Source organism: Momordica charantia, assembly GCF_013281855.1.
Source record: "Momordica charantia cultivar OHB3-1 chromosome 8 unlocalized genomic scaffold, Mcharantia_2.0 BLBB01000008.1, whole genome shotgun sequence".
In the NCBI taxonomy this organism is placed as follows: domain Eukaryota; kingdom Viridiplantae; phylum Streptophyta; class Magnoliopsida; order Cucurbitales; family Cucurbitaceae; genus Momordica; species Momordica charantia.
In genome coordinates, this window is record NW_028275166.1 from 9,240,950 (window position 1) to 9,264,123 (window position 23,174).

At 29.8% G+C, this 23,174-nt stretch overlaps 1 protein-coding gene and 2 long non-coding RNA genes across 3 annotated transcripts; 2 read left to right on the forward strand and 1 right to left on the reverse strand.

The window, feature by feature from the left end:
* Positions 1-586: 586 nt before the first annotated feature.
* Positions 587-1,719, reverse strand: LOC111016962 (uncharacterized). Its single transcript, XR_002602241.2, has 2 exons — positions 1,154-1,719; positions 587-967 (listed from the first exon to the last, which is right to left on the reverse strand). It is a non-coding gene; the product is annotated as an uncharacterized LOC111016962 (long non-coding RNA).
* A 10,995-nt stretch (positions 1,720-12,714) lies between these two features.
* On the forward strand, positions 12,715-14,591 carry LOC148209477 (uncharacterized). Its single transcript, XR_015792976.1, has 2 exons — positions 12,715-12,930; positions 13,308-14,591. It is a non-coding gene; the product is annotated as an uncharacterized LOC148209477 (long non-coding RNA).
* Positions 14,592-18,882: 4,291 nt separating this feature from the next.
* Positions 18,883-22,913, forward strand: LOC111016898 (delta(7)-sterol-C5(6)-desaturase). The gene is made up of 4 exons (XM_022292459.2): positions 18,883-19,538; positions 21,073-21,378; positions 22,188-22,522; positions 22,610-22,913. Exons 1-3 carry the CDS (start codon positions 19,313-19,315, stop codon positions 22,478-22,480), a joined length of 825 nt encoding a protein of 274 aa, XP_022148151.1. The 5' UTR covers positions 18,883-19,312; the 3' UTR covers positions 22,481-22,522; positions 22,610-22,913.
* The last annotated feature ends 261 nt before the right edge of the window (positions 22,914-23,174 follow it).

Genomic DNA, 23,174 nt, shown 5'->3' on the forward strand with positions numbered 1-23,174 from the left:
TTTGATTAGAGGTATATACCAATTACCGCTTAGTTATGCTCGTTTTGGCAGTATAAAAGACTTGCTCATTAATTTTAGGTGAAAATTGTTGCAAAAGTAATACAAAATTAGAGCGGCTATTAGTGTAATTGATTTTTCAAGATCACCATATAAGTGATACCTTAAAAATTAATTTAAAATGATTTTAAGTTTTCCTAAAATCAATTTTTTAATTTACCATAATGAAAATTGAAGTGATTTTAACAATGTCAAAAGTGATTTACTCTTAGACACGTCTTTAATACTTATTAGACTTTGGTATTAAGGATAAATTTATCTTTAGCCAATTGAAAGATAACTAAGTGGATTAACACAAATTATATTTTAGGGTGAAGACTCGACCTTTTGCTCCACAATTGTAATGATAAAGTAAAGGTACTTCTCTAAAGGAATTAAAAAGGAAAAATCAATTCACACTTTATCTAAAGGTTCCTAATAGTATCATTTGTGTGCATGATGTAACATGTTAATTTTATAGAAAAAGTATAATACAATATCGACTTCGAGTTTGAAGCATAAAAAACTCATTGTATCTTGGTATTGATACTTCAAGGAATGAAAATATGGACTGATATATTGTCAGTATATCGATAAAGTTGTAATATATCGATACTGAAGTGGAGAGAGTCGTTTCTACAGAAAATTGGAAAAGGGATATATTGGTGAAAAGTTGGTAATATTTGCAATATTTTACCGATACTGACTCATATATTTTGTTGACGTTTTATCGATACTTACTTACCTATGCTTATTGATATTTCACTAATATTTGATAATTGAAGTATTCACCTAGGTATAGTTGAGGTTATTCCCATGTTGGAAAGGGGAAAAAATCGAGCACCTATGAACTCGAGGTAAAGATGATTTTTGGAGCATGTTGATGCCGATGCAGGTGCCACCTACATCTTCATCTTTAAGGTATTGATGCCTGCATACATAGAAATCTAAATCAGTGTGGTGCTCTGTTAAATGCACTCTGATGTTTAAGTTAGAACTCAAGTAGGAAGCAGATGGGTAAAACAAATGGTAAGAAGACACTAATCTTGAAGGTGAGATTTTGTGTGAAAATGTGCGTCAAATCCTCATCAGAAGTATGTAACGAAATGTGGCTTACCTCAATTAAGGTTGTTCTTTTCCTTACATATGGAAGGAAAGAGTGGTGGAGCAAGATGGACAACCAATTGACGGTATGGGGACCCCTCCTGACATTCTGCCTTCTTTTTCCTAGCTACTGTAGAGTTGGTGAGGCGGCATCTAAGGTATGCTCTAGATACTATGATAGACACTTGCTGAGCGAGTTTGTTAGCACCTCTAACCACGTTTGTGGTATCTGTACGGTGCACTCGACGTCCCTTTTCGGTGCGCTCGACATCCTTACTCTTGATGTTATCTCGATGCACCTCTATACACCCACTCTGCGAGTGGAGGAGAGACTAATGTGTTTCTTCAATATATACATCCACACATGACGTCTAGTGACTTCTCCTCAATAGAGCCTAGACGTTGTAACATGTAGCCTATTACATTTGAATTTTAAGTTATGTTTTTTATAGGAAAAGGGGGATCGGATTGAAGGAGGTAGCAGAGGAAGAAGTTTTATAGGCAAAATCTTTCTTCTTTTCTTTTTATTTCTTCTCATTATTCGATAGATTCTAGCTTAAGTTTGTGTTAGATTTCGCTTCTAAGGTTACATGATGTATCCTAAACTTTGAACTCTTGGATTTCATATTCTACTTTTTATTAGCAAAATTATTTCTATCGTTGAGTGTCTTTTTGTCAGTACAATATGTTGGGGAGGGAATCTGAACTCACACCATTTTGGTTGGAGACATATACCAAATACTACTTAGCTATGCTCGCTTTGACATTTCTATCGTTGAGTTATCATTCTTGGTTTAAATCCCATAATTGTTTGATCACCAATGACATGATTTTAGACTTAATTTAATATCAAGATAAGATGAAAATTGAATTAGACCTTAAATATTTTATTTAGCTATAAAATCACATTCCTAAGATAGAGATATTTACAAATTTTTGTGTAGCACATTCATGAATCTTGTGCCTAATGCTTTTTAATAGGTTCTAATTCGTAAGATTTTTGTTTATGAAATATTTGCTAATACTTGGAAAAACTTAATAATGGAATAGAGCGAATTCACCATGATCAATGTAATAAATAAACTAATTTTTTTTCTTTGAGAAAAGTAAATTTTACAGCAAAAAAAAATTTAAGAGAGATTTACGATACGAAAGTTAAGACGTCTAAGCTTTTATTTATTTGATTTAAATCATCTTTCTTTAGTTTAGTCATTATCATCCTCTTAGATTAAAGTTAAATTTTAGTTGGTACGTAATTATCGATCAATTAACAATATTTATAGAGAAAATAATTTATTCACAATATTTACAGAGAAAATCATTTATTCACCTTATTATTTATAATGATTCGTATACTTATAAAAATCACTAAACAATATCTGTGATATTTTTCACCAACTTAAAAAGATAAATGTCAAAGTGAGTATAACTCTACGAAAATTGACATATATCTTCAATCGCGAGGTTGTGAGTTCAATCTCCTACCCCAAAAAGAAAGAGATATCTTATTATTGTTAAATGATATATTTGTTTGCAGGCACACGTTTATTTGCCCATGAATCAGCCAAATTGACATTGATTATTATTAATTTTTGTAATAATGCAAAGGTTTGACTTCTTTCTTTAGAAAATTTCTGGTACTAGAGAAATATCATATTTCCTCCCATTTACCTACTAAATAGAAGAAATATATCCCACAACATTTTTAATAAATTGTTGACGTGTCAAGCAATAAATGTAAGGGAGTATGGTACATTGTAGATCCTTCTTCTCTAGCCTACATGTGAAGGTGAGGAGGATAGATCCTTTATTTTAGCTCACGTGTAAATTTTCAATTTAATGAAATCACCTCTTTTGGAACGATGTTAATGAGATATGTTCGATTTTTTAAAAACTTGTTATTATAACTTTGAAGTGATGTAGCTATTATGTGAAATTACTTTTCGATCCTCCCCTTAATCATGTTCTTTCTCTCACTTCAATCTTGTCCATTGGTTTTTTAATTATTTTTCTCTTCATGTCTTATTTTTCTCTTTCTGTTTTCTTCAATTCCTTATTTTTCTCTTACAAGTTTTGTCCGACCTTGATTTCTTATTTCTCTCTTTCAATTTTTTTCCGACTCTAATTCCTTATTTCTCTCCTTCAAATTTTTTTTTTAACTTTGATTCCTCTGTTTTAATTCTCCCTGTATCTGTATCTCTACTTAGACATCTGTATTTACCTCTACCTATATTTATACTGTGTATTTCTATCTCTACTTTAGCTCTACCTCTACCTATATCTATGCTTTATTTTTCTCTCTCAAAATTTTCCAACTCGGATTCCTTATTTTCTCTTTCATTTTTTTTTAACTCTGGTTCCTCATTTATCTTTCAATTCTATTTGTACCTCTACCTCTACCGGTAACTCTACATCTACCTCTACCTCTATCTGTATCTATATTTGTATCTTGACCTCTAACTCTACGTGTATCTCTATTTGTACCTATATCTATACCTTATTTTTCTCTTTCAATTTTTATCCAAACTATGATTTCTTATTTTTCTCTTTTGGTTTTTTTCCAACTTTGTTTCTTTTACTTTTCTTTTTCAAACTTTTTCTAAGATTCCAATTTTGTCATCTCCATCATTCAATAGTACACAAAATATAGGAGGATGACTATTATTCTTCTTCTTCGAATACAGGTTGAGGTAGAGGTAGAGACATATATAGATATAGGTAGAAGCAGAGATATCTCTAGAGATAGAGGAAGAGGTAGAGGTAGAGGTAGAGATACAGAAGTACAATTATAGGTAGAGATATATGTAGTGATAGAGGTAGAGATAGATCTAGAGATATAGATATAGATATAGATAGAATTGAAAGAAAAATAAGGAATCAAAGTTCAAAAAAATGAAAGAGAAAAATAAGACGTAGATATAGGTATTGGTAGAAATACAAACATGGATATAGGTAGAGGTAGATATAGGTAGAGATATAGATATATGTGTGTATATATAGAGACAGGTAGAGGTAGAGGGTAGATATACGAGGAAAAAAAGAAAAAGAAAACTATTAAGAAAAATGTGAGAGAGAGAAGCGAAAAGTGAGTATTCGAGTAGAAAAAATAAACTCGAGATTTTGATTTTGAGAGTAGAGAAAAAAAAAGGAAATAAAAGTGAAAAAAATGAAAATGGAATAAAATTAACCGAACAAAAATTGTGTTATTACGTGTAGAAATTTGAGTTGAAAAAGATGAACTCAAAAGGAAAAAAAACGAACAAACGTTAATAAATAAAAATGGATAAAATTCACCGAGAAAATAGCCAATAAATTTTGGGAAGAAAAAATTGGAGATTATGGGAAAAAAAACTTAACTAAAACAAAAAGGAAAAAACAATAGAGAAATAGTTGAGAGGAGGAGGGGTAAAATGTAATTTCACAAATAGATGGCACATTGGAATAACAAAATTTTACAAAATGAGACATATCTTATTGGTACACAAAAATTTAGACCATCCAATCCAATTTCAAGTTTGATTAAGAAATTCACTACAATTCTATATAAAATTTTGGTGATATCCATTATTAGTCTCAAAATATCCATCAATATCTAGATAACCCTCTTAAATTTTTATTTTATTTTATTTTATTTTTTGAGAAAAAGATATATATCCTTAAATTTGAGTTATACCAATATTAACATGACATTTTTTTTTTAATTTTCATCCTTGTATACGATAAATGATTGCTCCCTTAAAAGTTAAAAGAAAATATTAAAAGCTTAGTCACAAACTAATATAATATAGATTATACTATAAATTTAATCATTAAACTTTGATAACTGTGTCTAATTAGTCTCGAGATACTAATTAAAAAGTTTTAATTTTTTTAGACAAAAAAGTTTCAATTATATATCCATCAACTTTTAGTTTTGATTTTAACAAGTCCGTGTCATGAACATCATTACTCACACTTACTAATAGGTGATATTTTAGTATAGTTGAGAATAGATGAGTCCAATAAAATACAAGTGAGCAAGTTAAGGAAAGATAGATAATAGACATAGAACATACTATTTTTTTCTCTTTGTTTGCTTGCTCGTACTTATTTTATCAAGCTCACATACTCTTTTGTGGTACATTGTATCGAATAATCACGTGTCAAATTTACACAGACTTACTCTATTAGGCATGCAAAATTAACAACTGAAATACGTAATTGAGATTTTTTCAAATTCAGGAGATAAATAGACATGCAATCATCAAATTTAAAAATTAAATTTGTAACCTAACTTACATGTATTATCCTATATCCTTATTTATTTATTTATTTATTATTATTATTATTATTATCATCATATATTTCTTTTTTAGTCTGTGTGTAATTTTTGGTAGATATGTTTGAAAAACTGTTTTGTTTTCAAATCTTTTTACCTTTTTGCTGAAAAGGTAAAGAGTGACTTATTCAATTTGAACATTTATTATTGCATGATCTTATCCCCAACTAAGCTAGCTAGTAGTTAATACATTAAATGTAAGATATTTCAAAGCTAAAATTACTGAAAAATTCAATTCGAGAAGTATGATAAAGACATCTAATAAGTCACTAAACATCTAAATAAAAAATTTAATTTTAATTATTTAGAATCAATTTAGTTTCAAAATGGAGAATTTTAAAATCAAATTTCAGATTTGAGCCTAAACGAAAACTCAATACAAATTATAATTGTTTACAATCTATCGATAACATATTAATAATTGTTTAGCATCGACCGAAAATATCTTCTTATTATTAAATGATATATTTGTTTGTAATCACACGTTTTTATTTGTCAATGAATCAATCAAATTGACATTAATTAGTATTAATTTTTGTATTAATGCAAATGTTTGACTTTGTCCTTAGCTCACGTGTCTCGTTGAGGAGATAGATTTTGTATAGTAGCCCATGTGGTAATTACTAATGTAATGAAATATTCTTTTGGCCTGGAAAAGAAGGTTCATATAACTGACCTAAGTTTGACGGTGTTGATGAAATATGTTTGTTTTTGAAAAACTTGATATTCTAACTTAGAGTGACGTGGCTATTACATAAAATTATTTTTCACTCCTCTTCCCAATCGTATTTTTTCTTGATATTCTGATTATTTATTTATCTTTCAATTCTACATCTCCACCTCTACCTCAACTTTAAGCAGAGGTAAAAATACATGTAGAGATATAGGTAGAGGTAGAGATACATGTATAGATATAGGTGGTGGTATATATATTGGTAGATGTAGAAATTAAATTGGGAAAAAATTGAAAGAGAAAAGCAAGAAATTAGAGTTGGAAAAAAATTTAAAGAGAAAAATAAGGTAGAGATGGAGATACCATGTATAGATAAAGATAAATAAAAATAGAGATATAGGTACAGATGGAGGTAGAGATGCATGTATAGTAATAGATAGAGATACAAGTAGAGATAGAGATAATGATAGAGGTAGAGGTAGAGGTAGAGATAGGGATAGAGATAATGATAGAGGTAGAGGTAGAGATAGGGATAGAGGTAGAATTGGAAGAGAATTAAGGAATCTTGGTGTAAAAAAAATTGAAAGAAAAAAATAAGAGCTAATTTGATAATCATTTCGTTTTTAATTGTTGGTTTTTGATTTTTAGTTTTTGAAAACAGGGTGGTTTCATAACCAATTCAATTTTCTGTTTTTTTTTTTAAATTCTACGTAAATTTCAAAAAAAAAAAAAGTTGTATTTAGATTTCTGTTTTTCAAAATCTGATTTTTTCTTCTAATACTCAATTTCTTTTCTTTCTCATATTTATCCCTAAAAACTTTCTTTCCAACTCTAAAATTTTTTGTTTTTAAATTTCTCTGTACGAAATTTATTTTTCTCTCCTTAAAATTTTCATATTTTGAATATTTATTATTTGATCCTTTTCCTCGTTCAAGAATCTCCTCCCTTCTCCCATTCCGTCCCAAAGAGTGAATATTTGTCTCTCTCCAAAATTTTCATGTTTATGTTTTTTTATTTTTTTTATTTTTTTCCTAACAGATCAGTTTCGTTTCTCTCCCTAAAAATTTAATATTTTTCTGAACTTTTTTCTGTCTAAAATTTCGGCGTTTTCTAACTTGTATTTCGCTTCCTAATCTATTTTTTCCTCTAAAATTTATATCTTCTTTTCTCGTTCAATTTTCTTTCACAGTAACTTTTGTTTATCTCTATATTTATTTATTTTATCTAAAAATTATATTTTGAATCTTGCTTTTATCTCTAAATTTTTTTTTCCACTATAATTTTTTCTCTTTCTTTCTAATTTCTTTTTTTTCTCCTTTAATATATATTTTCCTCTCGACTTTACTTTGTTCTCTAAATTTTTTCTCTCTTTTCTCTTTTGTCTTTAATTTTTCTTTCACTAATTTTTTCTAAATCTTTTTATTTATCCCTCTAAAATTTATCTTCCAAAACTTTATTTACATCTCTTTAAACTTGTATTTTCATGTCTCTACATCAGGGATGACAAAAATTTTCGCTGGATTGGTCCCCAAGAATAGGAAATGCATGCCCCGACCCCGTCCCCAATTCCAGTTCTTAAATAATGAATATATATTTATTATTATTTTAATTCTAAAAATAATTAAAATCAATTATAAAACCGATAATTTTTCTTGAGAACATCTTTCGGACCAAAGAACGAGGTAACGACGGGAATTAAAAAATTTTACAAGTACGAGAAAGGGAGAGAGAGCATCCTTACTCGCACCCACACCATTGTCATCTCTACTCTACAAAGAATTTTCTCTCTAATATGTATTTTCAACTTAAGTTGTCATCAGTTGGACAAAATATGAATGAGTAAGCTAAACAAAGATAGATAACAGACATAGGTACTTACAATTTTTTTCCTACTCCTTTATGGTACATTATATCAAATAATCACATACCGCATCTGTAGACTTACTCTATTAAACAAGCAAGATTAAAATTTTGAAGACGTAATTAAATCTTTTAAAATTCAAGAGCTGGATAGATACGCAATCATTATAGTTTAAAGATTAAATTTTCCTAACTTTTCCTAACTTACACGTATTATCCAATATCATTATTTAGGTTGTTTGTTATTATTATTATTATTATTTATTTTTTGTCGGTGTGTAATTTTTGGTACATATGTTCGAAAATTTGTTTTGTTTCCAAATCTTTTTACCTTTTCCTTGAAAAGCTAAAGAGTTACTTATTCAATTTGAACATTTATTATTGCTTAATCTTTATCCCTAAGCTAGTCGTTATTACATTAAATGGATGTGCATATTTCAACGCTAAAATTACTCCATAATTCAATTCAAGAAGTATGATAAAGACATTCAATTAATAAATCGTTGATTTCTATAACCAACTAAACAAAAGCGCAGTTTAAAAGTTTAAAATCGGCCCAATTCTTAATTTGAGCCTAATTTAGTGGATGAAATATTCTATACCTTTTCTTTATAAGATTTGATTTCCATGGCATTTATTAAACTTGAAGAAGAAAAAAAAAAAAGAATATTGATCCAACTTCTTAATTATTTAATATTATAAAAATAAAACATATAGAATAGTTACTTTACAACTTATATACAAACATTTTCTAAAATTTTTAAATTCATCCTTTGTGTTTATGTATTGATTTTTTTTTCTCAATCAAGTGGTTACGATTTTAAAATATAAAAATATATTGACAAAACGATGATATGATGTAAAAAAAAAACTTTTTTATTAATTGAGTTGAAAAAATATTATTTTGTATTACCATAGATTTTGAGAGGGTAGTATGTGTCTTATCCAGACACACTATATTTTAATTTAATAAAATAGACATGCCCACAACTATAAAATACGAAATCTACCATTTTAAATTTACACGTCATCTTTTGTTTTCCAATTAATTATTATCTTGCTATTTGTATGTTTATTCTGCATATATAAATTTTAAAGAACCACTTCAATTTTATATAGAACCACTTCAATTTTATCTATTATATGAAATATATGTGAATATTTCAATTTTGACACTATTGCATATCAATTTTTAAAAGTATCATTTATGCTTAGGAATTTATACGTGCTAAATAATCGTAAAAGAAAGGGAAAAAAAAAAGTCAATTTCACCATTTATTGAAAACTTGTAGAACATAACATCTAATTAACTTTTATATCTTTTCTCAAAGATAGAAGGTTTAAAATTCACGCTATATTTATTACATGAATAATAATAAGAAGAATAGAGTGGGACCCTCAAACAATTAAAATTCGTATCATAAAATTTTACACTCATCCTAATGTAGTCACGTTCTAAATTTAATTTAACTTTTACTTAATTAAATTATAAAAAACTTATTGATTTAATGGCAAAATGAACATAGTCTAATGGTGATTGGCACCTCAAATTAAGAGACTATGAGTTCGATCCACTGCCCTATATTTTACTTCTATATTTTACTAAAGAAAAAGGCTTATTGATTTAGCTAATTCCAATTTCACTTGAGAAATGGGTATTATTTAATTACTATTAGATGAAACAAGTTAATTTTATCATTTTGCATTACGTGTTTTTTTCCCTTTTTCGAGATAGCCTATTACATATGTTGGTGTATATTCATTTACTTATGTGTTGTACATACTTTGAGTAAATGTGTACCCAAAAAAAATGAAAAAATGAAGTAAGAGAATATATATAACCAAAATTAGAAATTTTCTTTTTAAGATATAAAAAATAAAAACTTTACTCAATAGCATATTTCATATTGCAAAATTTCACTCCATAACGTAAATTTAATTTGTATTTTTAAAATTTCCACATTTTTCAATCCTTTTCAAATAGAAGATAAATTTGACTTTTTATTGTGTTTTTACCCGAGGTTTTAAATGTTGATTTTGATAGAAATGTCGGTAAAATATCGATGTTGATGGATAATTATGAAAATATTAAAATAAATAAAAAAAATTAATAAGAAATATTTAAATTAAAAAATAAGCATCATTTCTAAATAAGTTAAAAATGATTAATATTATTATTACGTCTGATATTTTACAAATATTTTTCATATTTTTCATATTTTGTCCTTTTACCTTTTGTAATATTATGGAAATGTCAATTTATCCCCTATGGACACATGAGAATGTCGATGGGATGTCGACATGTGAATGAAAATTTATTACCCTTGTTTTATATTATATTTGATTTTGACTTTAATTACATTATTTTTGTAAAGTTTTAAATTTTCTCCTTAATTTGAAAATACATATTTATTTTATGTTATTTAAATACCTCTCATTAACCTGTATTCTAAAAAATCTCAAGTTTTTTTTTTTCAAATATATATTGCATAGGCATGACTTTTTCCTTTCTACTATTTTTATAAAATTTTAAACTTTTTACTATATTTGGAAATATTACTTATTTTATGCTATTTATATAAACATCTTCTAACAGAAAATGACTTATATAATCGAATGTATATCTATTGCTTTTAGATTACCCCTAAAACTCTAATTCCACATCAAACCTAATTGCATCAAAGTTGACATTATATTATTGTGTATCAATTATATATTCTTCTTAAATCTTTACCTAGTACGTATGCACTAAAAAAATGAGCTCAAAATTTGTTAGATATGAAAACCCCCAATAAATTAGAATCTGGAACTCTTTGGTTTTATGGATCCCTAACTAACTCACAAGCACTAAAATTCTCAAATCGAATCGATTTCGACGATAAAGATTAGGTTAGACATGAATTGCTTTAAAGATCAAAGCTCTCTAGACAAAGGACAAGTTCCTTGGCCCAACAGTCGAACACTTCGCTTCTTCGAAGCTCTCAGTTGAGAATCCTCTCTCGCCTAGCAAGTTCTCTCCTTCAACTCTTCGAAGTGCTCTCAGCATCAACAAATCGCTCATACTATGGCTCTTCTACAACAATCTTCGCTTTTCCCTTTCTACTGTCCTGGGCACCCTCTTTCTTCTTTTCCTTCTCAGCTTTCTCTTTTACCTTCTTTTTCTTTTCAGCTGGCTGTTTGGACAAAGCCTTTCTCTTCCTAGGTGATTTTCTTGTAGGCACTGGGGCTGCTTCTTCCTCTTGCTCGCTCTGGAACTCCTCATTCTCTTCCTCAATTCCTTATGTATTGTTAGCCCCACTTGGCTCATCCACCTTGTCAAAACCCATTAATATCCGCTCATTCTCAGATAGGGTACACACAAACTCCTCCACCACCTGCCGTGTTTCAGGAGAGAAGGTCGGAGCTTCGTCTTCGTTCCTTTCTTCAAGCAGTGCTTCCTCGTTTACAACAGGCTGCTCTTTTGTGAGGATTTCTTCCTCTGGGGTTACTCGCTCTTCCTCTACAATGGGTTCTGGAGGCAGCTTTACTTTGGCAGGTTTTTGCCTCCTTTTTGCTGGTCTTTTCTTCTTTGGAGAAGAGTGTTGGGTTTTATGCCTTAAACTCGTGGTTTGTAAACATAAAACAAATATTTATTCAATAAACTTGTTATTGATGTTTCATTTAGAATTGCATTAACCCAAATCCAATAAACTAACATCCGAGGTTATGTCATGTAACTGGAACAGTATATAATAGATATACTGTATATATTTAATATACAACGTATATATTTGATATACAGTGTATATGTATACAATATATATTTGATATAAAGGTGAATACTGTTCCAGTAATAACCTAAAGGCTCTATGGTATATGGGTAAGGTTGGTACCTTATCCTAGTAACACTGTGGATACGACTCACTTTGTAATAGTTACAAATGATTGGATCCAGGTCGTTCGTGTGGAGACATACGAGTGAGGGTATCATATACGATGAGTTTGTATAAGACCGGACCACGAAATAATTAATCTTTAGCTGTAACACCGTTGGCTAATAGATTAATATTTCAATAGGATGACCAGACAACTCAATCTCAATCCTGAGTGAGTTACGGACTCTTGTCTGTTAAGACTCGTGAAGGATTGACTTACCGTTAATGGTCGTACATCCGTGGACACGAAAATATTCTGCAGTGAGAAGAGTGCAACTGCGGATCTTTAGTGAAGTGACCCACCGTTAACGAATGTTGATTAACTCAATTAATGAGTTTGACTGATTAATTCCGTATCGTTGGAGCTTCTGATCTGTAGGTCTATTAGGTCCCCTTACTAGCTCACAACGGGTAAAACGAGGATCAAAATTATATATCAGGGAATATATGATACATTATATGTATAATTTATTTTTTAATAAATATTCAATAATTAGACTATATATTATGAGAGAAATATTTGAATAGGATTCAAATAATTAATATGAATTTGATTCATATTAAAACTACACGTTATACAAGAGAGATGCATTTGAATATGATTCAAATATATAGTTTTAATTTAATTAAAAGTTAAATAATTAATAATTAATTATTTATTTAATATTTGGATGGTAATTAATTAATTATTAATTAGATTAATAATTATTAATTAAATTATTAATTGATTTAATTAATTAATTTATTATTAATTAAAGTTAAGAAGAAAATATCGTGATGCCTTGGGATTTCTCCTCGATTCAAGATATCCTATATCGAAAAGATAATATGGGTCTTAGGATTTTCTCTTCCATAAATATAACATTAAACTAAACCTAAAGGATGCTAAAGGCTTAAAATCTCTCTCTTACCCTCTCAATCCTTTGTAATTGGATCCCACAATCTGGATTCTCGACCGAGAGACCTAGCAAGGCAGATCAAGTGGTGTTATCTCATTGGGATTTCACGAACAAGAATCTTCAAAAGTAAAATCCAACATTCTTCCTTGTTTTATATTTTTTTGTGTTTTTAATTTCAAAAGAAATTCAAGAACGCTTCCTATTGCTTCCGCTACGGGATTCACATCCCTTAACGTCCTTAATTAAGCAATTAACGTCAAAATAACCATATCATCAGCTCAACTCCATTCAAAACAAGTATATTGAGAATTCTAAACAACTCAGATTCCTGGTTTGCTAAATTCTATTCTTTTCTTGCTATTTTATCAAGGACCCTCACATTTGCACACCAATATTACATAGCTTATACCACAAAATACTCTCTTATCAAAATTCTTATATTTCTTTATTTTATTGATTTTTTTAAATTTCTCGGTTATTTTTTTTTATTATTCTCATGGTAGAAGTAGAAGATTTTTTCCCATCAAAATGTGTGGTCAAAATTCTCAGAGATCCAACGACATACACTCACACTCAAGGTTGGAGTTAAGGCCTCGTTCTCTCTCTGTTTGGCGAAGCAGACGAGGCATAAGGCGATTTCTGCCAGAGCCGATGAGATTCTTGTCAATCGATTCCTCGATCGGGAGAGGTACAACTTTGAGCGGACAACGACTATCGAGCTCATTTGCCGAAGGTCCAAAAGGCTGACTCAAACTGCTGGATTTCTTTTGGGTTTGTAAGGTGATTGCAAACAAAGTCTCACATTGACTAGGGAAGGAAACGATCATGAGTATATAAAAGAGAACAATTATCTCCATTGGTATGAGGCCTTTTGGGTGGGGTACCGTTGTCCTTAACTGATGGTATCAGAGCCATGGTCTAAAACCTAGCTGTATCGGTGAAATCCTCGGGTGCCGAACAAAGAAGTTGTGAGCCTCGGAAGAGTCACATTTTCCAACTGCTAAACAGGTATCAAATCAGTTTAAGCTTAGATTCTCATTTCTCTCTCTCTTTTTTTTTTATGGAAATCTTCTTTTCTTCGGTGGATAACCTTTTTTTTTTAATTAAGAAAACCTTTTTTTTTTAATTCAATGATAGTCGGAGTAAAAATTCGAATATCAAATCTTTTGATCAATGATATGTCTTAATTACATATTGTATACTCAAGTTAGTAAAATGGTTCTATGTTAAAATATAGACGATGAAGCACAAAATTTATCAACTCTTTCAAAATTAATATATATATAATTTTTATACAATTGGATGAGGGTTTGAACCTTCGATTTCTAAGATGCCTTAATTGCTAAGCTATGTTTATGTTGGCAAAATGATATGTTTTATACATATATAAATTAATTCATGAGCAAAAAAATACTTTACAAGTTACTGAAAACCAATTAAAGTTTTACCATACTGCATAAATGTTAAGGATAACAATACCTCAAAGTATTTCCACAATAGTATGATATTGACCATTTTGGAATTAACCTTCATGGTTTTGCTTTTGGTTTACCTAAAAAGACCACGTACCAATGGAGCTAATTGTCTCCATCTATATACCATAGATCACCTACTTTCTTAATTAATATGAGACTTTGTTTGCACTTATTGCAATCATAACAATAAATACTTATACTGTGTAATGTATTAATTTGTTATGATTTGTGTATCTAAATGTTTGTGATGGCCAAAACAAGCATATATATGGTATATATCTCCAACCAAAAAGGTTGTGAGTTTGATCTCCACCCAATGAAGCATATGGTATGCCAAAACGAGCATATGGTACCAAAATGAGCATATGGTACTGAGAAGAACTTACGACATTTTTTAATCAAAGATAGATCTCTTAACCAGTTATGCTTAGGTCGTTATATTTTTCATTCTCGTTAACTAATATGGTAAACCAAGATATTCTTTTCCATTAAATGTAAGCCACGTGGCTCAATAGTTTCCTTTAATGAAATTGCTATTAAAAAAAGTCTCTCACAATAAGGTGTCGTGTGAGAGAAATAATGGTTTTCCTTAACAACCTTCCTTTCTTCCTTTATTATGAGTTAAAACAAAATTTTATTATCATTGTTTAGCAATGAAGATACATTATTTAAAGTAACATTTACTGTTATAATCAACTTACCATTAATAAGTTAATAAGTATATGTGAAAAAAAATTGATCAACATCAAAATTGTTGTAAATCATATTCAAATATGTAAAATAGATTTTTTTTTTTTTTTTTTTTATAATTGAGGTCATCAATTCTATATAAATTAATTTGATATGTATTTAGATACTAGTTGATTTTTAAGTTTGGTATTAAACTTTAAGAGTTATGTGTATTTACTCAGACTTTTTAAAAGTTCTTCTAAGTTGCTAAAGTTTTAAAGTTGGTCATGCTTGTATTTAGAAAAGTTTCTAATAGTCATTCCACTCTCAAATTTTAACTTATAAAAGTATGTGCAACTGAAAAGTAAGAAAAAAAAAATCAATAATATATTGACAATTTATTAAGATTTTATCAAATAACATAAGTTTTTTTTTTGTTCTAAATGTTAATGTTGTTGGAAATACAGGGATATCAAATTTATAAAAATTTTAAGATACTGATGTTGTTGAATATCTTTAGGAAACTTTAATAAATTTATTAAAAAAAAAAAAATTTAATTAACGAATAAACATTTTATTCTTTTAAATATGTTAAAATTTCGTATTATTTTTTTTTATGAGTACAAAATTTATTGTTATTAATACTATGTTCACCTGGGTAACCGTTTATTAATATTTTATCGGTGTTTTAATGATATAATAAAAACGTTGATTTACCCTTTCTCTCGATGTCTTGATATTATGAAAATATTCACTCTCATTTTTATTACTTATCATGAAATGACATGTTACTTTGTGGTTAGTAACAATATTACATATACATAAATCACATTTTTGTATCAAAACAAACATAACTCAGCGGTAATTGACATATACCTAAAAAACAATCGTATCTTTAACATTTCTTAAACTGTCGCCCAATCAAAATTTATTTTCAAGACCCATTGTATAGCAATCTTTTTATTTTCATTTATTAAAAAGTATGTTTATTTACTATCTACTTTGTTAATTTTTTAATCTATTGATGTTAAGTATTGTTAAAGTATACAAAACTTTTTTTTATATATATAGAAAACTATTAAAAAGTATATAGAAAAGTAATTTTTAAATTTATTTTTTTGTTTCTAAAATTCGTTTACTCGTCTATAATTAAGCATAATTTTTTTAAAACCCAAAGATGGAAATTGTATCTGTCAACTGAAAGAGAAATTTTGCCTAATATTAATTAAGGCACCTAATCATACATGATACAAGTAATGATTTCCAATTTGTTAACGATTTTATTTCAAGAACTCATTTGAGATTCATCTTGTTTTTTTTTTCCTCTTTTTTTAAACTACACTTGTTCCTTGATAATTTTATTTATTTTGTAATCAATTCTTAAATATGTTTCTAAAATCTTAGACAAATTTTAAAACAAGCAAATAAGCATAATCTTTAGGGCACAATTATAGCGTTTTTAGTTTTTAGTTTTCGGTTTTTTGCTTTTTAAAAATTATACTTATATTCTATTGTTTTTTTCTTTGTTTTCTAATATACTTTTGAAATCGTTTGTGAAATCATAGGAAAAATTATTAAAAATTTCAACATTCAAAAACCTATTTTACATATGGCTCTTTAAAAATATATTTCTTTGATTTCGAAATGAAAAATGAGATAACAGAGAGGATAAGATCAATTTCTATCTATATAAGATATTTTCTATTTATATAAAAAAGATTTGAAATGTAGTTTTTTATTCCATGGACAAAAAGAAACACTTTCTGTTGTTATTAAATGGGACCTTGAAAATTAAAGATGAAAATTGTATATCTAATAAGATTTTTAGTTTCTCTTTTTTTTAAAAAAAAAATGTCAAGGTTGTGTGAGAATTTGAACTAGTTATATATATCTTCATGGCAGGCTAAAATTTAAAATGGTGTGTTTAATCATTTATTTAAAGTTATATTATTTAATTTTATGAAGTGTGAGGATTTTGGACCAGTTATATATATGTCAATCTTCATGACAGGCTAAATTTTAAAATTTTGTGTTTAATCTTTTATTTAAAGCTATATTATTTAACTTTAAAAGTTTGACTATGTTTTAGAAACGATTTTTAAAATAGCAACTAAATTAACATAATTTTTTAAAAATAAAAATTAAAAACAAGATGGTTACTATTTAAGGCCACCCATTTTCTTTTTTCTAAACTGATCCGTCTAAGGGATAACTTTATCATGTGGGCATCATGTAGTCGATAAAATTTCTCTTAATGTTTAACTTTTTTAATTTTTGGATAATTACATTTTTAGTGAGTGAAGTTGGACTTGATTTTTATTTAGTTAATGGAAATTTTAAAATTGGCTCTTTATAGTATTTGGGGTTGAATTTAGTTTTTATTTATTCTTCGTGATTTAAAAGCGATACTTTTTGGTCACTAAAATTTAGATTTGATTTTTACTTGGTCTCTGAATTGAGTTGACTCAATAGGAAAAACATATGATAGCTCATATGATGACGTGGATTATTGATCTCGCGTCACTATTATTAAATCCACCGTTGAATCTTCGTTGTCATTAATGTTCCAAAAGAAGTAAGTTGATGACCTTGTCATGAAAAAAAAATAAAAAATCTTTCATTCCCATTGAACATTCCTTAGAAACACAATCCAAACCTCATGAACTAAAATTATCACTTGAAAATTTTGAAAGACTCCTAAATCCAAACTTTAAGGGCCAAACGTGTTATACCAACATTTAATTCAATGATAATTGACACTTACCTCTAACCAAGAGATCATGAAAAGATCAAATAAAAGCTACATCCAAATCTCAAAGATAAAAAATGTCGATTTTGAACTCTCAAATACCAAACAGAAACTAAGTCCAAACATAGGGACTAAAAATATAATTTATAAATTAATGCAAATATCAAAACAGTTTTTAGGTTAAAATATTATTTTGATTCAATACTTTCAATTTTGGTTCATTTTGGTCTTTATACTTTTAACATTGGTTCATTTTAATTCTACTAGTTTCAAAATGTTCGTTTTGGTCCCTATTTTCAAAATTTTAATAAAAATTTTATACATAACGAAAATTGTTTAATATAAACTATGGTTACATTTCAAGAAATAAATTGAGTGTAGTGCTGTCTTAAAATTGTGATAGAAAAATGAGACTAAAAATAAATTAAGGGACCAAAATGATAACTTTTTAAAAATACATGGACTAAAATGAATATTTTAAAAATATTAGGACTAAAATAAAGTACCATAACTAAAATAAACCAAAACTGAAAGTATGACCTAATTTTCATTTTAAAATTTGGGGGACTAAAGTAAATATTTCAAAATTCAAATATCAAAATAGATAAATTTAGTTAAGACACTTATTTTTAATGGAAATGTTATGAATTCGAATTTCCAACCCCACGTGTCTCTAGAAGAAGATAAATTTTGAAACCATAATAAAACAAACCTAAAATTTATTAAAATTTGAGTGGTTAATAAAAAAAATATGATAATTATTATTATTTAGAAAGAAAAATAAGTTCAAATTAGAGTGATCTATTTTTCGAGGTACAAAATGTGAGAATTTTTTATATTTTCCCTTTAGTTTCTCTGTCACATGAACTGCCCAAATCTGCGAGGCTTTGACGTTAACATGTGGACTTCCAATCCTTCAACTTCAATTGGCCTTTTATTTTTCATTTTTTATTTCGAAGTTTGACCAACACCAAAAAACAGAACTGCCCATTAAAACCATGAATCAAAATCAACCGTTTCTTCTCATCTGAGATAAGAACGAGAAAGAAAGAAAACAAATCAACAGAGAAACAGCATTGATTTCTAGTAAATCGCAAATCCCATTTCCCATTTCGTGTAATAATTGCAAATACTTATAGGCCATGGCTGGCACCTTCCTACTCTACAGAATGCGCCCACAGTGTAGAAAGTCGAGCCCCGGGAAAAGGAAAGAAACCCCAAAATTACCATCTGCTAAGAAAAATGGAAGAAGGAAAAAAAGGAAAAATTTTGAAATCTTTTTGGTGGAATTAGCGAGTGAAATTTGAATGGAAAAATGGGGAAGCGATTAGAAATGGAGGGTCGGCTCTAATTTGGTCTGGTCTGGTCTGGTCCGGTCCTACCGGCGGCAGAGTGTAATAGCGACTAGCGAGTGATTTTCAATCTCTCCTCAATGTAGCAGCAGAGCACTTTGTGGATTGTTTTTAAGGCTCCTCTCTTCGTATAAATACCCTCTCCGATTCCACCTCAGATTTTATCTGTTTTCCCTTTTTTTCTCTGTCTGGAATAGCTCTGTCTCTGATTTGACTGTATTTCCTCTGTTTTCCGGTGACCGGGCGGGGAAATTTCGACGGCCATGGGCGGCCGGCCACCGTATCTGGAGCTCTTTCTGGAGGAGACCACTTTCTACAACCGCATTATTCTGGGTTCTATTTTCCCGGCCTTTGCTTCTGACCAACTTCCTCATATTGTTCAGACATGGCTCCGCAACTGCATTGGTGGATTCTTAATTTACTTCTTCTCTGGCTTTCTTTGGTGCTTCTACATCTATTACTGGAAGCGAAATGTCTATGTCCCTAAAGGTGTTTCCCTTTTTCTTCTTCTTCTTGTTCTCTCTCTGTTTACTCCCTTTAGTTGTTTCACCCCTCTTTTGTTTCTCTATCTCAACTTACTTTCCAATTAATGAGTTCCAATTCTGGTCATTTGGGTTCTGTTATTTCACTTGGTTCTTTGATGGGTCCCTATTTTTTTGATCTTCTTAGTGTATCTCTAATTGTGCAACAGATTGTGTGTCGTTGGGGAGAATCTGGATGTGTGTATCTCTTTTTACTAATTTGAGCCACTCCTGCCAGATTGATATAGCTGTATTCTTGAATTCTTTGTTCCTCTTCTTTTATTTTACTGCATACTGCATTCTGTATCTGAATCATTTTTGGTTCTACTGATTGATTTAGTTTTAGAAAGTTGAGATAAACTTGACATATCTTTGATGACGCAGTTTCCTCCTTCTGAGATGCTGATGTTGCTTGTCCTTTCTAGGATGGAGTTCAAATAAATGATTCGTAAGCACAATAATTTTGGATCATCCATAAGTTCTTGTCAGAAAGACTTCTCAAAAAGATTGTTTTATTTGTGCAAGCTGATGGTTCATCTTTCATGTCGTTTCCTAGATGAATTGTAAGAAAAAGAGCTGAAATAACTAACATATAGCCATAATACTTTAGAACTGATGGATGGTATGTTATGTTGGGATTCTTACCTATAGGATCTTCTCAGTCAAGACTAACTAAAAAGAGGGTGTTTTATTTGTTCAAATGGATGATTCTTCTATTCATGAACATATATATATATATATAAATAGGGCTTATTTAAAACGTTAGAATTGTAAGGACTTGTTAATCTTTGGTTCAATTTTTACCTTTCTCATGGCCCTGTATAGTCATTGGTATTAGTAATATCTTTATTGTAATTTTACTTAGGTTCTCATAAACTTTTTCGCCTGCCTATTATGTAGTTTCCTTTTGATAACCTTTTTATCATATAATTTCATTTAAATAAATATGCTAACATAGTATTTCATTAAAGAATCTTTGTAAATCAAATATATATGTTCTTTCAGATATCCATATGTTTGTGATTTGGATATATCTTTTTTACTATATGGTCTCTAGACCATCTCAACTAATTTCATGAAACAATTGTTTATTTTGTGTACATTTGAAATTAGGAAACTTGTGGAATATTTGAGATCGTAGGTCGGTGGCTATTTTGAACTAAATGTTAAATCTACTCTATTTTGAAATATTGAACTTGTTGAAGTCGGCACGCTATTGAATTGGAAAATTTTCTCAAATGAATAACTATTTTTTCCAATTCAATACTTTTGTATGAATGTTATATGCCATCTTTTGTTAGCACTCATTTTGGGATAATTCGGTTTAGTACCATTTAAACTCATAAACTTCAGAACTCATTTGTTGATCATCTATCTGTCTGAAAAGATGTTGGGACTTTAGACTAACCATATCCTTCGTGTCATGCCAACATTTATAAGTTACAAGTGTCTATGGCTCAGCGCTTGTATAATTATTTGACCTATCAGGCACTTTTTTGCAGATTCTATCCCGTCTAATAAATCGATGCTCTTGCAAATCTATGTAACAATCACGGCCATGCCATTGTACTGCATCCTCCCGACGTTTTCTGAATACGTGGTCGAACATGACTGGACAAAATGCTATCCAAGAATACGTGATGTCGGATGGCTTGCATATGCCTTCCATATAATTTCTTATCTCACATTTGTAGAGTTTTCTATTTATTGGATGCATAGGGGGCTGCATGATATAAAGCCTCTTTACAAATATCTTCATGCGAAACATCATATATACAACAAGAAAAGTACTCTCTCTCCCTTTGCTGGTAAGTTCTTGTCCTACAATCTCAATTTTTGTAACCACTTGCTATTCATGTAAAAATATCTTCTTTGAAAGGACTGTATGTCATATGTCATTCTTGTTTGATTTCCTTCAGATGTGTTGAACTTTATATGAGAAACCGAAATAAGAACCAAGAACCGGTCTTGTTTGAACTATTTTCCATTTTTACAGAAAAAAGAAAGTATACTTAGCGTTAAGTTGTTGTGTAAACTGTTAGGACAGTAGCAAGTGTTAAAATAAAAGGTGCTAGAGCACTTTTGTCTCCTTAAAACCTTGTGAATTTCTGAACTATGCCGATTGGTGAACGATATTGGCCTTCCATGAAGGTCAGGAGTGGCGATGAGTCACTTGCCTCTGTAGGAATCACATTACCTCGCATGAACCCGACTTTTGCCGTGCTTTCATGTATCATTTTTGCATACCATGTCTGTGGGCTAGGACTATAATTTATTTATGTAAAATGGTAATCTTTTATTTTTAAGATGAAAACGTGCAGTTAGTATAAGTCGCTTCATTCTGAGAGAAACTTCAGGATCTGCTCATCTGCTGGCTGATGTGGCCAGATAAATATGGCCATTTTGCTGTCCATGTTATAAATAGAAATTGACTTGGCATATGACTGACTATATTTTGATGATTAAGTTTATGAAATCCCAAAATATACTGATGCTGAGGATACCTCTCTGCATTCTGAAGTAGTTGGGAGATCTATCAAATAGCATCATTTCCTCTTTGGTTTGGTTTCTCATTATTATGAAAAATAATCTGATAAATGTTCTCTTTTCATGTCAGGTCTAGCATTTCACCCTATCGACGGGATATTGCAGGCTATACCTCATTTGTTTGCTCTATTTCTCATTCCAACCCATTTTAGAACACATGTCGTGCTGCTGTTCCTCGAGGTGGTATGGACAACGAACATTCACGATTGCATCCACGCAGAGTTGTGGCCAGTTATGGGTGCTGGCTACCACACCATTCATCATACAAGATACCGCTACAATTATGGCCATTACTCCATATGGATGGACTGGATGTTTGGGACGCTTCTTGACCCAAAGGACACAGAAGCCAAGGTGTCGTGATCGATTGCTTTGACGTCGTCTCCTGATCCGTCATAGTCTTGGGTGATTCTTTCTGTTCCTAATGATATATTGATCTTCTAAATGTAAATCAAGGTGGTTATTGATAAGGTGTCATGTCTTCTGGAATAGTTGCGATTGCAGGGCACTTGGTGAAGCCACCATCAAATATTCAATCTCAGAGTTTAGGAATCCACAGGGCCTGTGTTCTGCTGCTGCTTTTGTTGGTAAGTAAAATTTGTGGAGGAATTTGTTGTATCTTTGTATATCATAATTTGAATGAAAACTTGTGGTGTGACAAAATATCAAATGATCATATTTGGGGAATGGAATTCATGATTTCCCCAATCTTCAACCTGTGCAAGTTTTCAAATGTAATTGTACTGAAATCAGAAAAAACAACAGCTAGTAAGTAATATTACTGTCCTTCCAAACACTCCCAGTTCCAGGCTCGTTTCGCTCATTAATTTCTCGAAGCCGACCTTTGGGTGGGTGAAGCCTCCTTAAAATTTAGTAAAAGGTAGGTTATAAGCATAGAGTGGGACGCTCATACTCTCGTGATTTAAAATAAAACAAAGTAGCAGTAATCTTTTGCAGCTTAAGTGTAAAGTACAAAAGAAAGAAAGCTTCCTCATAACATAAAAGCAACCCTAAAATTAGGCCATCTCCTGCCATACATTACAATGTGAAATGAGGG

Excerpts from the sequence above, each read along its gene's own strand:
- LOC111016898 (XM_022292459.2), top strand. The coding sequence starts at position 19,313 with ATGGGCGGCCGGCCACCGTATCTGGAGCTCTTTCTGGAGGAGACCACT. Across the intron at positions 19,539-21,072 it reads AAATGTCTATGTCCCTAAAG|ATTCTATCCCGTCTAATAAA; the intron begins GTGTTTCCCTTT and ends ACTTTTTTGCAG. Across the intron at positions 21,379-22,187 it reads TACTCTCTCTCCCTTTGCTG|GTCTAGCATTTCACCCTATC; the intron begins GTAAGTTCTTGT and ends TTTTCATGTCAG.